The sequence below is a fragment of the Aotus nancymaae genome, unplaced genomic scaffold (genome assembly GCF_030222135.1).
Source record: "Aotus nancymaae isolate 86718 unplaced genomic scaffold, 86718_ANA_hifiasm-v0.15.2.pri h1tg000155l, whole genome shotgun sequence".
In the NCBI taxonomy this organism is placed as follows: Eukaryota; Metazoa; Chordata; class Mammalia; order Primates; family Aotidae; genus Aotus; species Aotus nancymaae.
Genome location: NW_026988570.1, coordinates 372,596 through 390,176, shown reverse-complemented (window position 1 = coordinate 390,176; position 17,581 = coordinate 372,596). Strand labels below are relative to the sequence as shown.

Here is a 17,581-nt window from a genome sequence, read left to right as displayed (position 1 = left end):
AGGCGGAGATTGTAGTGAGCTGAGATCACATCACTGAACTCCAGCCTGGTGACAGAGCAAGACTCCAGTCTCAAAAAAAAAAAAAAAACCACAACAAAAACTAGTGGCCTATAATCAACTCTAGCTTTTTCTGATCTGCAGTTATCATGATCATTTCATTTTTTTCTTTCTTCTTCTTCTTATTATTATTTTTGTAGGGATGGGGTTTCACCATGTTGGCCAGGATGGTCTCAATCTCCTGACCTCATGATCCGCACGCCTTGGCCTCCCAAATTGCTGGGATTACAGTCATGAGCCACCGTGCCTGGCCTTCATTTTTTTTTCTATCATGGAAAACGTCAAACATACGTAAACTTTCTTTTTAAAGGTAACCACAACACCGTGTATTGTGGGGAAGCTTTTGGAGGAAAAACATGAGCATAGGAATCTTCTCTGGAAACGTTGAGATATTCAGGATCCTCTTTATGTATGTCCTGTTTGAGACAAGAATTCCAGATAATTGTTTCCATAGTGAAGAACTAGAATAGCCAAGTATGATAACATTTTCACATATTGGTCTTTCCCTTCCTGGCCCCCATTTGGTTTCCGTTTAGATAGTTTCTGTGTAGTATGATACTCCTTTTGCCTGAAGAATTTCCTTTACCTTTCTAATTCTTGTAGTACAGGTATGCTGGTAGTAAATCCGTCAGATTTTTGTTTGTTTGAAAAAGTCTTTGTTTCACCATTATTGAAGATATTTTTTGTGGGAATACAGTTCTTGGTTGACTTTGTTTTTTTCTTTCAACACTTAAAGGGTTGGTCACTTGAATGTCTTCTGGCTTTCATAGTTTCAGAAAGATGTCTGCTTTAGTTCTTTCTGCTTTAGTTCTTACCTTTGTTCCTCCACATGTTATATGGGTTTTGTTTGTGTGGGTTGGGTTTTTTTTGAGGGGTGAGAAAGGTGGGGGAATTGGCTGCCTTCAGGATTTTCTCTTTGTCTTTAGTTTTCATCATTATGAATATGATGATTCTAGGTATGTGTGGGCATGTATTTTCATTTCTTTTGGTTGTATACCTAAAGTGGAATTGCTAGATCATATAGTAACTCTAACACTTTGAGGAAGTGCCAAGCTGTTTTCCAAAGAAGCTGTATTATTTTATAATCCTATCAGCAATATATGAGGGTTCCAACTTCTCCACATTTTTTGTTAATACTTGTTATTGTCCACCTTTTTGATTTTAGCTCTTAGTGACTATGAAGTGATATGTCATTGTACTTATGAGTAACTGAAATTCAAACTGTCTTGTTGGGGAAACTGGTGTTATTTAAACTGTGGTAACTGAAATTCATGTATAAATAGTCTATGCAAAGTAAGAACTGCCTATTCATTATGAAACTTACAATACACTATTATACTTCAGCAGTCAGAAGAGGAAAATATGGGTATATGTATTTTTTTATATTTACCCATATATTTACTGTTTCTTTTTTCTTTCCTTTATATGTAAGCTAAGGTCTTTCTTTAGTATTTCTTATAGGATAGGTCTGCTAACAACAAGTTCTCTCAATTTTATTTATATGAAAATGTATTTACTTTGCCTTCCTTTTTTTTTTGAGATGGAGTCTTGCTCCCGTCTCATAGTCTGGAGTGCAGTGGCGCCGTCTCGGATCACTGCAACGTCTACCTCCTGGGTTTAAGCACTTCTCCTTCCTCAGCCTCCCAAGTAGCTGGGATTACAAACATGCACCACCACACTCAGCTAATTTTTATATTTTTAGTAGAGACGGGGTTTAACCATGTTGGCCAGGCTGGTCTTGAACTCCTGACCTCAGGTGATCCACCTGCCTCAGCCTCCCAAAGTGCTAGGATTACAGGCATGAGCCACAGCACCCGGCCATTTGCCTTCCTTTTTAAAGGATAGTTTTGCTGAATATAGAAATCTTGATTGACTTTTGTTTGAACACTTCCAATACGTCATTTTAATATCTTCTGGCTTTTATTGTTTTTGAGGAGAAAGTAGTCATTAATTGTATTGTTCTCATGTGTGTGATGTGGCATTTATCTTTCGCTGTTTTTCTGATTTTTCCTTTATATTTGGCTTTCAGCAGTGTGTCTATGATATACTTAGGTCTTCTTTTTGTCTATTCTTTCTGGAATTTGTTGGGCTTCTCAGATCCATGTCCGTTGGTCATTTTCCAGTGCCTTCAGCTACTTTTTAAAACATTTTTTTGAGACAGTCTCTCGCTCTTGTTACCCAGGGTGGAGTACAAGGCAGTGGTGCAATCTTGGCTCATTGCAGCCTCTGCCTCCCAGGTTGCAGCAGTTCTCTTGCCTCAGGCTCCCTGGTAGCTGAGATTACAGGCACATGCCACCACACCTGGCTAATTTTGTATTTTTAGTAGAGATGGGGTTTCACCATGTTGGCCAGACTGGCCTCAAACTCCTGACCTCAGGTGATCCACCCACCTAGGCCTCCCAAAGTGCTAGGATTACAACCATTAGCCACTCTACCTGGCCAGCTACTTATTTTTGGTATTTTTGTCCAGGTTTTGTCAGTACTTTTTGTGGAAGGAATCATCTGACCTTTTCTGTCCACCTTTACTTGCTCTCTTGTGTTGCAATCACTTTCTGTGTGATCCTTTTGTCCTTCTTTCTTTATTTCATTTTCTTTGTGTTTTCCTGCCACACATAAGATTTCTTTTGAATTATTCTCCCTTGGGTACCTTATAATGTTCTCAATCACCGGAATAATTTTTGTCTTTTTTTTTAATTTTTTTTCCGAGTATGATTGACTCTTTGAATTTCTTTGTGCTTTGTTTTTATCTACTTCTGCTCTTGGCTTTTAGATTCCTTATTGTAGAATTTTAATATTGCCAAATGTTCTTTTTAAGTTATTGTATTTAATTTGGAGTATTGTGTGTTATAACTATAGTTTTCTTCTACTGTAAGATATTTTGATTTTCATTTTCCTTCTTTTTCTTTTCCTGCAGTATTATATGGAATTGATTTTAGTTTTCCCATTCTGAGAGATTTTATGAAGGTTCCTGGTTTGAGTGCCTTTTTCCATCAGTGGGCATGAATTGTTGTTTCTTTTATGGATAATGTTGATGGTATGGAGGAGTATGGAGTAGGGGAGGTTGGTGGTGTTTTGTCTGTCTTTTATTTCTGCAGACCTTCCCTCCCCCTTTTTACTGTCTTTTTAAAATTTACTACACTATCAGATCTCCAAGGAATATTCCTCTTTTTTATATGTGATCCTTTCCTGAAAACAATGATCGTTCAAGGCTGCTACTTTTTGTCCCACTCAAATTGAGCCCTTTCGATGTAGCAAGTGCTGTGAACTTCCAAGTCACTGGTTTTATACAGTCTGTTGGCACTGAGTGTTGGGCTTTTCTGCAGGGATTGATTTTTGTCTATGCTTGTCTGAGTCTTCCCACCCCTCTACTGTTTTTCCCCATAGTCTCTGAACCCTCTCTTTCCCTACTCTCTGTAACCATGAGCTTGTAGTAACAGCAAGGAATCTGTTGGGATTTGACATTTATTTCTCTATTAACATATAATTTCAAGTTTGTGGTGTTTTTCTGGTAACTCTGAAGGCATATGTCTTTTGTGGTTTTGTTTGCAATCCTTAGTAATTTTATGGTTTTTTGAGCAAGCATATATGGAGACACTCAAATTAAGTGGCCACCATTATTTTCCAGATTTGTAAACTCATAACTAAGCATTTTAGAAGGAAATTATTTAAGCAGGCTTACCTCCTACTGTGCCACCACTTCTTGGTGGAAACCAGTAAGGCTTCTAGGTAGTTCTCTTTATATGTGAGAAAGTCATTCTTCTCTACTGTTTTTTTCTGTAGATAGAAATATCTTCCTGGTTACAAAAAATCCTTTAAAATATAGAAGATTAAACTGTCTTATTTGATGTCTTCATGAACCATTTATATAAATGATTAGAGCTGTATAATCCAAGAATAATTTCCAAAATTTTAGGTTTTTAGGAACCTTTGCTTCTCCACTTCTGAAAACTTTAACACAAGAAATGTAGCCCAATGTTATCCAAAATTAATGTACAATTTACATAGCAAGTTTAGTATTTAGATTTCAAACACAGAAAAGCCTTCCCCTTATATAATTGTAGAAATGGAACAAAAATTTTGTAAGTCATAGGATATTTTAAACAGATCATGAATAATCATATGATACCATGTATTATGAGATACTGGTATGATATTCACTGTGAATTTCCTCATCTTTGATAACCCATGAAGGTGAGATTAGCATAGTTCATCTCTCTCTTTAATGCATTGAATCGTTCTTAATAAGTTTTAAGTGGTCATCGACATCACAGCAGGGACCATTGTTGATATTGCTAGTGTTTCCTCTAAACAAGGTGCCAAGCACGCAGCAGATTGTCTTCTGGACCTCTAGGGTTCATCTCTCCCCTAATGCCGTCTTCTCCCCCAGATTTTTTTAATCGCATTATTCCAGTCTGCCTTGGCTCCTTCCTCACACTGGTCAGTCTCCTGGCCCTCCTGGCTTCACCATGGACCGCACTGTAGGTGGCATCCTCTGGAGTTGTGCATTGCTTTTTCATGGCAAAACTTTGGCACTTGGACTTTTCCTTCAGGCTCTCCTCCCTCAGACCTCTGTCACATTGAGGCTAGATTAAAGTTACTTAACATTTTTATATATTCATCTTTTCTTTTTTTATTATCTTTGTGGAGCAAAAGTTCTGTTGTGTAACTCTCTCTCTGGAACCCTTTGCTGGCAGACATCCAGGCAGTAGTCATAATGGCACAGAAGTTAAACAAATGCTGGATTCTGTAATACTACCTTTCATAATGTATTTACTCATAAATCGGTTAAGTCTGCAATATAATTTTTGGATGAGAACATTTGTATAATCATCACCCAGATCAAAGAATAGAATAATGCTCGTGCCCTGAAAAGCCCATTTCCCATTTCCCTTTCAAATCAAGAATCTACTTTCCCAAAGGTTCTGCTGTCCTGAAATCTACAACTGTAGATTACTTGTGTCAGTTTTTAAAATTTTATCCCTCAATAGGTATCCATTTGCTTTGCTGCATACTATTCCATTTTCCGAATAACCCATAATTTGCCCATTGGGGTTATTTTCAGTTTAGTGCTATTGAGAACAGCACTGCTGTGAAAACTCTCCTCCATGTCTGTCTGTGAGCCTGGGTGCTCCCTTCTGTCACCTCTGGCTATCCAGGAGTGAGAATTGATGGGTCATGGCATGTGCCTATATTCAGCTTTTGTGGATACACTTGCCTTACTGTGAACAACATTATCACCTTTTTTTTCCTTTAATTTCAGAGCTCTTCCAGTATTAGTGGATTCAGATGAGGTAAAATATATTTTTGCATATTTCCTTGGAGCTGATATTTTCACAAAGTAGAGATGTATTTCAGAAAGAAGTTCTGAAAACTACTTTTTATGATTATTATAAATTGAGTAGACAGAAAGATGCTATGAATTGATTTGTGGGTAAAGTTTAAAGGATTTATGGATAAAGTCCTCATTTCAAACAAGAACAAGATAAATATTTATTGGTATGGAAGAAGTGAAGGATTATTTTATGAGATCTTGATTCTGTGATTTTCTAAAATCTTGTGTATAGATTAGAGTTTAAAAGATTTTAAGATGGCAGTTTGTCTAAGTTAACCTCTGATACTTGTAGATATTTTGCTGAGGTATTATAGTTTCTATCTCATTTTCATTTACTAAGCAGGAAATTTGGATAGAGGATGTGGAGTTAGGAAAGTTTTTGGGGAAAAAAAATTAGCTGTGGATCACTTGGACATTGAGTTGTGGTACGAGGCAGGAAGAAATCTGAAGTGTAAGAATTAAAGGCTGGATACATGGAACATTAAGTTTCACAAAGGAAGGGTGGAGGGAAGTTAATGGTAGCTGAATAGTCACTTGTATGGTGGCTGTAGCACATAAGAGGAGCCAGAGCTCTATTCATTGAAAGAGAAGGGAAATGATTTTGGCATCACTCTGTTATTTGACTATACTGGGATGGGAAGGTTTGAGAAGGCCTTGCTGCAAAACAATTAAACTTCAAGATTTATAACTCCACAGAAAGATGTAGCATGTAGATTAAAAGTAATTTAAATGCCCTTTTAAAAGTAATTTTATGCTACATCTTCCTGTAGAGTATTACAAGTATTACATCTTTCTGTAAAGTATTAGTAAATCATCTGTAATTTCAAAAATACATTAATTTAGTAAAGTGAGGCAAATCTCTAGATGAGCTAGGCCTAAGAAATCCATTTTAGCAGCCAGGCATGGTGGCTCACGCCTGTAATCCCAGCACTTTGGGAGGCCGAGGTGGGTGGATCACAAGGTCGGGAGATCAAGACCTTCCTGGCCAACATGGTGAAACCCCCTCTCTACTAAAAAAAAAAAAAAAAAAAAAAAAAAATACAAAAAATTAGCTGGGCATGGTGGCACCTACCTGTAATCTCAGCTACTCAGGAGGCTGAGGCAGGAGAATCACTTCAACCAGGGAGTCAGAGGTTGCAGTGAATCTAGAACGCGCCACTGCACTCTAACCTGGTGACAGAGAGACTCTGTCTTAAAAATAAAACAAATAAAATTTTAAAAAACACAATATTTTAACTCCATTCCTGCCTCTCACTGGAGATTCTGAACCTGACATGTTTTCTAGCTAGCAGGAAATGTGTAGAAGCAGATAACTGACTATGCATTATTGGAGAGTATGAATTATATGGTTTTAATTTTTAAATTTTTATAAGGATGGGATCTCATTATGTTTCCCAGGCTGGTGTCAAACTCCTTGCCTCAAGCAGTCCTCCAGTCTCAGTCTCTCAAAGTGTTGGGATTACAGGCATGAGCCACTGTACTTTGCCTTTTATTTTCTGTACCTGATATTTCCATGTATATATTATAGAATATATTTAGTTCCCCTAAATGTAGCTGTCAAAAGATTAGAAATTTTTTGTTAGGGTTCTGGAAGCAGCATCAACATGTTGATATATATCTTTTTTTTTTTTCTTCAGGAAATCATGACCAGATCTGAAATGGCTGAAAAAATGTTCTCTTCAGAAAAGATAATGTGATTAGAACCCATATAAGTGAAATGTAGTTAAGCATGAAGGACTATCCTTCATCAAGACTGAAAGTGAGCTTTGTTTTGATATTGCATAGCAAGTTTTTATTGTGTTATCTTGGAAGTCTGTGTGTCAAAATGAAGAATTCAGGTGGCAGGAGGGTTCTGCAATCCTTTTAAAGTTGACTCTTGAGTGTCAGTTGAATGTCTGTTAAATTGGATTTGGAAATAACCTAAGGAAAGTATTATGATAAAGATCTGCACAGATGCCTCTTAGCTGACAGGTGGCAGACATGTGGGTTTGGGTTCTCCCGCTTTTCTCTGGAACATATGACAATTCCAGATTAAAGAAAAATGTTTTTTAATAAACACGTTGGTCTTTTTTCTAGTCACCTTTGAGGTAGATATTGTGATTCTTCTGGACTATAGTATATCCATGTCTTTATGTCTTGGGTTTACTAGATGCAATAATACTTTTCTTTGACGTTTGTACTGAAGTGATTCGATATTAAGTAAAACTTGGTTAATGTTGGAATATAGGCATATTTATAGGTTTTTGCAACCCCCCCCCCCTTTTTTAAATCTGCACAAGGCCCTTGTTTGTGAGTCTCATGCACATCAAATGATGGAGCTAGGTCTTCTCTGAGCTCAGGGGAACACAAGTGCACAGAGAGAGATGTCTTGAGGGTCACTACCAAAGAATTGCCCTCATTGTCCCTCACTCAGGCCATGTGTACGTGTGATGCTGCTGAATCTGCTGGGGTGGGTGATGGCCATATGGATCCCCCAGAGCACTTCCTACCCAGCAAGCTGGGAGACCCATTACCGGTGAACTTCGTGGAAATTAGAACTGTATCTTTTGCATAATGTTGGCATATTACATTTCATAATAAAAACATATATTTAGTTGCATGCTACATCACTGTTGATTTTATAATTAATTTCTTAAACTTCAACCATGTTTTATACCCTATTTTGTTACATCATATATTTGTAACGTGTAATATGAAATCTTTTGCTTTAATGTCTTTTTAAAAAATGTAAAATGTTCTAAACTTGAAAGGCAATTGAATGTAGTATGGTGAAAATGTGAATGTTTTGCTGCTTTCATGACCAAAGATACAGGGCTAGTGGACATTTAGAATAGTAATTAAAGTTAGAGTCTTGAATGTCTTTTCTTTGAAGGAGTTCTAACCTTGTAAATTGAGAATGACTTCAGAGAATTTTGATTAAGAAAACATTGAAATTTTAACTGGTACAAACACTTAAATATAACCTCCATTTTTTTTTACTGTGAAGCCACAAAGCAAATTTTTTTCTTTTTCTTTCAAAAGCCTACCTTCTGTATTTATTTCTTGCTTACTCATTTCAGAGAGAGTAGTAAAGAAGATCTATTTCTGTCAGTCATATCTCTTGAAAGATATTGGCAAATGTGTTTTCACTCCTGACCATGTGGAAAGTGAACAGTGTGGGCAAACATTGCTGAGAAAGGCATACTTTTCAAGATGCCCTTGCTTTGGGATATCCTTCCTAAGGAGAAAAAAAGTTTAACAATTGTGAATTCCATTTCTTATTTCAGTTTCTGCTGCAGTAATGGGTTCCCACCCACTACAGTTCCCAGCATTTATGTTCTGGTGTATTCTCCCCTTAGTCCATTAACATTTTTATGTAATACCCCACTCCCCAAGTTTTAAGACAGAATGACCCCCTACTTATTACATGGCTATAGTTGAATTTGAAAATGTGGAATATTGGGCTTGCAGGCAGTAGGAGCTGCAAATCTGGTAGAGTGGGAGTGAGGAGTTAATGGTGAGTATGATGATAAGGGAAACTGCCTCTGACAGAACCGCAGTAATGTTTACCAAAACATGTCTTTCTGCAGCTGGTAGCATAAATGATGCTATCTCTGTAGCTCAGCTACAGGCTGCACTGCAAACTTTTCTTCCATCCAGAGAAAGCAGAATTCCCTCCTAGTAGCCTTGTCACAAATATTGTTTCTAGAAGGGCATGTGCTATCTGTCACCTTCAATGATATTTGTGCCATCTATTGATGGCTGATGACCTGGATCGAGTATTTCTGTGGAGGGCCTTCTTAGGCCCCTCACATACATGAGAGGGGTACTCTAGTGCCATAGCCATAGTTCACAGGAAGGACACCGGGGGAAGTTATACTTAAGGCCACTGAGCAGCTCATCATCCTTGCTTCTGCACAAAGTTTCCCGAAACTGGCCATCAGGGCCTCTGAGGCGCTCAAATCAGTTTACTTTTAGCATGCCAGCTAAAAGTAAAGACGGGTCACCCTGTTAGTGAGGGAATCTGAGGATACGGGTCCGTTTGATGTTTTTTTCAGGCAAAATGCTTAAGTGTTCTGGTTATGCCATTTATATTAGATTAATATGATGTGTGAAATTTTCTTAAAAGGGAATTTTCATGATTTGATGTAGATTAGTATTTAAACATCTGCTTTAGATAGCAGTTTTATTGCAAAAATAAGGAAAAATTGGTGAATATGTGAATTTTTTAAGCCTGAGAGATGATAGAATGTTCCCATATTTTTCCTGTAAAGAAAATAATATTTTAACGTACACATCCTGTAGAAAATGCGACCCTTTCCCCTTGTATTACAATACAATGTTTACACTACTATACTGTCAAGACAAAGTATGAAAAATGTACATATACATTTTGATTTATATCTCCTTTTTTAAAAAAAAAAGTTTGAGTCTGTTGCACTAGGCTGTACTTGACTAAAGTTTGGACAGATTCTATGTTAGATTTATGATCACTAGTTCTGGTACTCGTGTCTTTTTATGATCAAAGCACGCAATAAGCAGTACAAAGCACCAAGCCTTATACTTAGAAGAAGTTTAACATTGGTTAACACGCTGGTCAGACACATTGAATGTATATAAGTGGCAAAACTAGATTTTTAAGGAACTGTACATTATAATATTGGAGCGCAGTACAGCATGAAGAAACTTCTTTAAAATTAAGAAAACATTCATTTATTTGGGGAGAAATTTTAGGAGTTTGAAAAGTTGTATTGTTCTATTTTAAAAAGTTAAATTGTTCTATAATTTGGAAGAAATTTCATTGAATGTAAGATATAACTGAATGATTTTCATTTGAAAAATTGATGTATTTTGTGCCTTAATATTTTGTTCTTTTAATAAAAATCCTCTGAAATTTTGAATGATTGATTCTTGATTGTATCTATTGGTTCTAGATTATATAAATCTGTAGGAAATATAGACTCCAGTAGATGGTAGGACAGAAACAAAATTCTTAAAAGAGGAGGCACAGCTAATCAAACACAGAAAAGTGCTCAACCTCGGCAGTAGTAAAGAAATGCAAAACAAAAGATAGGGGATATTTTTAAAAATCAAATTAACCTGTTTCTACTATGGTATATTTGTAAAATCCCTTTGCTTTCAAAGTCTGATGAAATGAGCACACTTACTAATGATGGTCATATAATTGATTCCATTTTTGTGAAAAGTTCAACAATGTGTTTATAACCTTTGAATAATGTCAATTCTGGTGATGTTTTAAAAAATTCAAAATACAGAATAAAGTTTCTGTACAAAAGTGTTTATTATAACATTATTTAAAGTAGAAATAAAATTAGGGACAAACAGTATCATAGTTAAGTGAGGTAAGATTTAACCAGCTACTTTATAGGATATTGTACAGCCATTAAATGATGAAGAATTCATAATAAAAATACTTAGAAGAACTGTGATGCAGTGGCACATATGTGAATGCTTATCTATGTAAAAATAAGGTAGAGCAACTTGCTCTGATGGTTCAGAAAAAAATGCGTTGTATTGTATCTTCCAACTTTTCTGTAACTTCATGATTATTTTGAAATAAAGATAATTAAAAACAAAAAAAGGTAGAGAAAGGATTGAGTGGAAATGCAGCGGAGTGGCACACATGATTAGTGTCGAGGCTCACTACTTGTGGTCACAACTTGATTTTAACCTTTCAGAAAGTTAAGGCAAAAACTTTATTTCTTGCACATGTAACAGTTTTGGAGTGGGTATAGAGGTGGGGAGGGCCACCCTCCTCCCCATGGACACTGGGGGTTTATTTCCTTTTTGTGCGCCCACCATACCCCAGGGCTTAATTTTCCCTGGGGTATGGGAATATTTTCTAAGGTAAACATATTAAACATAAATATGTAAAAATGATAGTGCCTTAATTAGGATATATATCAGAAAGTTTGGAAAAGTGTGGTCTTGGGTCACAGCTTAATCTTGTTAATTAAAATCCATCTTGCTATAAGTAGATGGGACACGGGGAATTTTCTTCATGGACATCCTCCCAGCTTTGAGGAATGAGGAGTGAGAGGGACAAGATGGGTAGTCCCAGAGGAAAAGGAAGAGCTGTTGTAATAAGAGTGATGACAATTTTGGGAGCATTGAGAGCACTTACAGAGTGCCAGGCTTTGGTAATCACTGTATTCTCACAGTAGCCAATGGTCTAGGGGCTGTTATTTCCCTTGGTTCATGGATTAGAAAACCAAGAGTCAGAGAGGTTAAATAACTTGACAGTTTACCCTCCAGGCAGGTGGTAAGGCTGGTATAATATGGTAGGAATCATCCTAGAAGGGTTGTCCTCGAGGTCCTGAGGAGAAAGGAGTTTCAGTTATCAAAGTGCTGTTTGCTTGTTAGAGAAGGTTAAGTAAGATAATGTATCTAAAGTGCCTGGTGCATCGCCTTCAGGAGGCAGCTAAGGTTAATATGAAAGATACAGCAGTGACTGAGGTATGACTGAGACCCAAACGACACAGGAAATTCAAACACATTCCATGTGTTAAAATGAAGTTACGCAGGGCAAGTTTTATGCCCCTTAAGTGATAGGGAATTTACAGCTACATTAACAGAGGCTGACCTGATATTTACATCTGTCAGAGGCTGATCTGATTTATATCTGAATTCAGATGCAAATAATTTTGACAATATTTCCTTAAAATCGTCTTGAAAAAGTAACAAGATGCAGTTGAAGTTTATGCAGAGGAAAAAATGTGAAACCTATCCAGCAGGTGGTGCCAAAGTAATGTCTCTTCAAGAGTTCTAATCTTACCTTTTCTCTAATTCTTTCCTTTAAAGCTTTTATAAATTTACTTACCAAATGCCACTAAACAAACTTGGGGATGAAAAAAAAAAAAAGCTCAATTCACACAGTATCACTGCCCTGGAAAAACAGTTATGTTGGTATATTTTAAAATTTTAAAGCTGGAAAGGGTCTCTAAGATCATTTTACAAATGAGAAAATGGAGGACTAGGAAAGCTTTGCTGGCTACAGCTCTCTCCGACCAGGGTTGAAGCCTGCTTCCTAGTTTGTTTTTCTCACCTCTGGTCCTTATTGTCAAGGAGAAAGAGATGCCACAGAAGGGTTGGACTCAGCATCAAAACTTGAATTACATTTTATACGCTTTGGTTACCTCTTGCTATGTCATTTCATATGACTTCATTGTCTTTTCAGCCTCCAAATTCTTGTTACTACATAGTCATAACTCCAGTTGTCTGCTTCTCCATTTCATAAGTGGAGATTTTCTTGGGGTTCAATGGAGTCTGCTAGAAAGGCTTGTCTTTGTTTGACCTGAGTCACAGCTTTCCCAGAGCTAAATGCCTTTTTCCAGGGGATGCTTATTAAAAGTATTTTCACAGGCATGTTTTTTAATGTTGCAGCTGCCTAAAGCAATAAATAACATTCAAAGCAAACAGTAGACTGACCAAAAACCTTAAAAGGAAAATCTAAAGAATGAGATGACCCTAAGGCCATTGAAAAACCTTCAACATACTTATGGGAATAGAAAAGGTCACATGCATGCATAGGGCTCTGTGCATGCTCAGCAAAGACCACAAACAAGAAGTGAAGGCTAAGGCAGAGTTTAGTCGTAAACTGCCTGAATGAGTGCTGAAGGTGTGCCCCTTCAGCACTTGGCAAGCACTTTGTCAAAGACTGGGAGATTTACTAGTTCCAAGAGGTTAAGAAAGTCTCTGTCCAGTAATTGACTAACCGTTACATAACTGAGTAGAGACTTCAGTGACTACATATTACAAAAAATACAGACTTTACAGAATTAGTTCAGAGAAGTCACTAAACGACTACTACGACAAATAGTAACAGCAAATGCTGGGAAGGGGAAAGAATCTGGTTTTCAGAATTACCACATTATATTACTTAAAATGTCTAGTCTTTACAAAAAATTATGACATAAGCAAAGAAATGAGAGGGTATCTCTCACAAGAAAAAAAGAGCATCAAGCAAAATGTTCCCAACAAAGACCAGATGTTTAAGTTACTAGACAAAAACTTTAAGCTGTTTTATGTATATTCAATGAGCTAAAAAAGTATAAACAACAAAAGTATGAGAATGATGTTTGACCAAATAATGTCAATAGAGACAGCAATGATAAAAATAAACCAAATGAAAATTCTTGTATTGACAAGTACAGGCCGGGTGCAGTCACTCATGCCTGTAATCCCAGCACTTTGGAAGGCTGAGTCAGATGGATCACGAGGTCAGGCTTTCAAGACCAGCATGGCCAAGATGGTGAAACTTTGTCTCTACTAAAAATACAAAAATTAGCTGGCTGCAGTGGCAGGCACCTGTAATCCAAGTTACTCAGGAGACCAAGGCAGGATAATCACTTGAACCCCAGGGGGCAGCAGTTGCAGTGAGCTGAGACCACGTGCCACTGCACTCAGCCTGGGCGACAAAATAAGACTCTATCTCAAAAAAAAAAAAAAAAAAAAGTAAAGTACAGTAACTGAAACAATTTATTAGAGGGTGCTCAATCAAGAGCAGATATGAGCAGGTAGAAGAAAGAATCAGTGAATCTGAATATAGGTCAATTGAGATTATTCAGTGTGAGGAACAAAAAGAAGATAGAATGAAGAAAAATTAACAGGGTCTCAGAGACCTGTGGAACAACATCAAGCATACAGGCACACACATAGAGTACCAGAAGAAGCAGAGAGATGAATACAAATACTTGAAGAAATAGTGGTTGAAAACTTTTAACACTTGATGAAACAGTCTACCTAAGCAGAAAGATTAGCAGACTCCAAATAAGATGAACTCAAAGAGATGTGTACTGAAACATCACAATTAAATGATGGAAAACAAAACCAAAGATGGAATTTTGAAAGCAACAAGAGAGAAGTGATTTATTGCATAGTAAAAAGCCTGTATAAGATTAACAACTAGTTTTCCCCCTAGAAACCATGGTGGTAAGAAGGCAATGGGATAATATATTTAAAGTAATGAGGAAAAAAAAAAAACGTCTGTCAGCCAAGAATTCTATATCCAGGCAAACTATCCATTCAACATGAATAAAAATACAGACATTTGAGATAAAAACTGAATTTGTTGTTAGTAGTTTTTTCTTGCAAGAAATACTAAAGTAGGCTGGGCACGGTGGCTCACGTCTGTAATCCCAGCACTTTGGAAGGCTGAGGTGGGCAGATCACTTCAGGTCAGGAGTTCCAGACTAGCCTGGCCAACGTAGTGAAACCCCATCTCTACTAAAAATACAAAAATTAGCCAGGCATGGTGGCAGGCACCTATAATCCCAGCTACTCAGGAGGCTGAGGCAGGAGAATCACTTGAACCTGGCAGGTGGAGGTTGCAATGAGCTAAGATGGTGCCATTGCACTCCAGCCTGGGCAACAAGAGTGAAGCTCTATCTCAAAAAAAAATTAAAAAAAGAAAGAAAAATACTAAAATAAGTACTTTGGGTTAAAATGAAAGAACACTAAACAGTAATTCAAATACATAGGAAGAAATAAACAGTACCAGTAAAGATAACTAGCCAGATATAAAAGAAAGTATAAATGAATTTTGGTTCATAACTCTTATTTTATCTAGTATATTTAAAAGAAACATGTATTAGTTATAAATCTAAGTTGATGGGCACATAATGTGAAAAAATAACAATTTGTGACAATAACAGCATAAAGGATGGGGGAGAGAAGCTATACAGGAGCAAATGTTTTCCATACTATTAAAATTAAGTTGATATAACTCAGAACTAAAATCTTATAAGTTAAGGTACCATTGGTCAACTCCAGGGCAACATTAAGAAAATAACAAACAAAATGTAGTAAAAGCAATGGGAAAGAAATTAAAATGGTAAACTACCAAAATTTTTTTTAACAAAAGAGACAGTAGTGGAGGAACGAAGAACAAAGAAGATAAGACATACAGAAAACAAACAGCAAAAAAGGGGACGGAATATGGGAATATAATGAATAACATTTTGTCAATAAAACAACTCATATGAAATGGACAAATTCCTAGGAAGATACAAACTACCAAAACTGACTCAAGAATAAATAGACAATCTGAATAGACTTACAATAAGTGACAAAATTCAATTAGTAATTTGTAAAAACTACCCACATATTTTTACAAAGTCTAGGCCCAGGTGACTTCACCACTGAACTCTACTAAACATTTAAAGAATTAAGCTGGATGCAGTGGCTTATGCCTGCAATCTCAGCACTTTGGGAGGTCAAGGTAGGTGCATCACTTGAGCTCATGAGTTCGAGATCAGCCTGGGAAGCATGGCAAAATCCCATCTCTACAAAAAAATTTTAAAAGTAGCCAGGCATGGTGGTGTACACCTGTAGTCCCAGCTACTCAGAAGGCTGAGGCAGGAGGATTGCTTGAGCCCAGAAGGTCAAGGCTGCAGTGAGCCGTGATCACATTACCGCACTCCTGCCTGGGCAACAGAGTGAGACCCTGTCTCAAGAAGAAGAAAGAGAAGGGAGGGGAAGGAGAAGGGAGAAGAAGAAGAGGCAAAGGATAAGGAAGAGAAAGGAGGAGGAGGAGGGAGGACAGAGAAGGGAGGAGGAGAAGGTGGAAGAGGAAGAGGAGGAGAAGGAAAGAGAAAAGAATAATTAGTACCAATTCTTCATGAATTCTTCCCCAAAATAGAAGCAGCCACTTCCCATCCCATTTTATGACGTGAGTATTACCCTGATGCCCAAACTGGCCGAAGACAACACAAGAAAACTACAGATCAACATCTTTCATGAATATGGAAGCAAATCTTCTTAACAAAATACTAGCAAACCAAATCCAGCAACATACAAAAAGAATTATACACCAAGACCAAGACAGATTTATCCTGGGAACGCAAAGACGGTTTAACACCTGAAAATTAATGTAATACATCATATGAATAGGACAAAAACTCAAAATGCCATGAACATCTCAATAGTTGTAGAAAAAGCATTTGCCAAAATGAAATACCCTTTCATGGTTAAAAAAAATATATATATATACCAACAAACTAGAGAGAGAGTGAAATCTCCTCAACATGATAAAGGGTACCTACAGAAAAAAGCCATAGTTAATGTCATACTAAATGGCGAAAGACTAGAAGTTTTCCTCCAACTATGGTCTGAATGTTTGCGTCCCCCACAAGTTGATATATTGAAACCTAATCCCCAATACAATAGTATTAAGAGGTGCGACCTACCTATGTACTAAACCTGCATGTTCTGCACGTGTATCCCAGAACTTAAAGTATAATAAAAAGAGGTGTGACATTTAGAAAGTGATTATGTCATTATGGCAGCATCCTCATGAATTTGATTACTGCCCTTATCAAAGAGGCCCAAGGAAGCTTGTTTTTCCTTTCCTCCATGTGAGGATTCAACAAGAAGTTGCCAACTATGAGACACAGACCAAGCTCTTACCAGACATTGAATCTATTGGCACGTCGATCTTGGACTTCCTAGCCCCCAGAACTGTGAGGAATAAATTTATGTTGTTTCTAAATTACCCAGTCCAAGATATTTTGTTATAACAGGCTGAACAGACTAAGACACCCCCTAAGGTCTGGAAAATACAAGAGTGTTCTCTCTCACCGCTTCTGTTCAACATTGTACTGGAGCTTCTAGCCAGGGAAATCAGAAAAGAAAGAAAAAAAGAAATGATAAAGAAAAAGAAAAGTTATTGAAAAGGAAACATAAAAGTATCTCTATTTTCAGATTTAATAATCTTGTATATAAAAATCAAATCTCTAAATTTAATGATCTTGTATATAAAAATTTCATTATTTTCATTAATGATCTAGTATATAAAAATCCACTAAAAAACTATTAGAACAATAATGAGTTCTTTAAGGTTGCAGGATACAAGATTGACATATGAAAATCAATCATACTTCTTAAACTTGCAAAGAAGAATCCAAAAATGAAAGTAAGAAACCCATTTACAATGGCACCAAAAAGAATACAATACAGTGACTCAGACCTGTAATCCTAACACTTTGGAAGGCTGAAACAGGAGGATCACTTGAGGCCAGGAGTTCAGGATCAGCCTGGGCAACACAGGGAAACAACGTCTCTCCAAAATATTTAAAGAATTGCCCAGCACTTTGAGAAGCTGAGGCAGGCGGATCACTTGAGGTAAGGAGTTTGAGACCAGCCTGGCCAACATGGCAAAACCCTGTCTCTACTAAAAATATAAAAATTAGCTGG

The 17,581-nt window shown here is 36.9% G+C and overlaps 1 protein-coding gene across 3 annotated transcripts in view; it reads left to right on the top strand.

Moving 5' to 3' along the window:
- TMEM87B (transmembrane protein 87B) overlaps positions 1 to 10,269 on the top strand; it is a 158,093-nt gene extending 147,824 nt beyond the window's left edge. For all 3 annotated transcript variants that reach the window (XM_064371636.1, XM_064371635.1, XM_064371634.1), the window contains 2 exons: positions 5,318 to 5,348; positions 7,027 to 10,269. In XM_064371636.1, coding sequence (XP_064227706.1) covers positions 5,318 to 5,348; positions 7,027 to 7,086 — 91 coding nt within the window. In that variant the 3' untranslated portion in view covers positions 7,087 to 10,269. The remainder of the gene's footprint in view (positions 1 to 5,317; positions 5,349 to 7,026) is intronic.
- Positions 10,270 to 17,581: the final 7,312 nt, after the last annotated feature.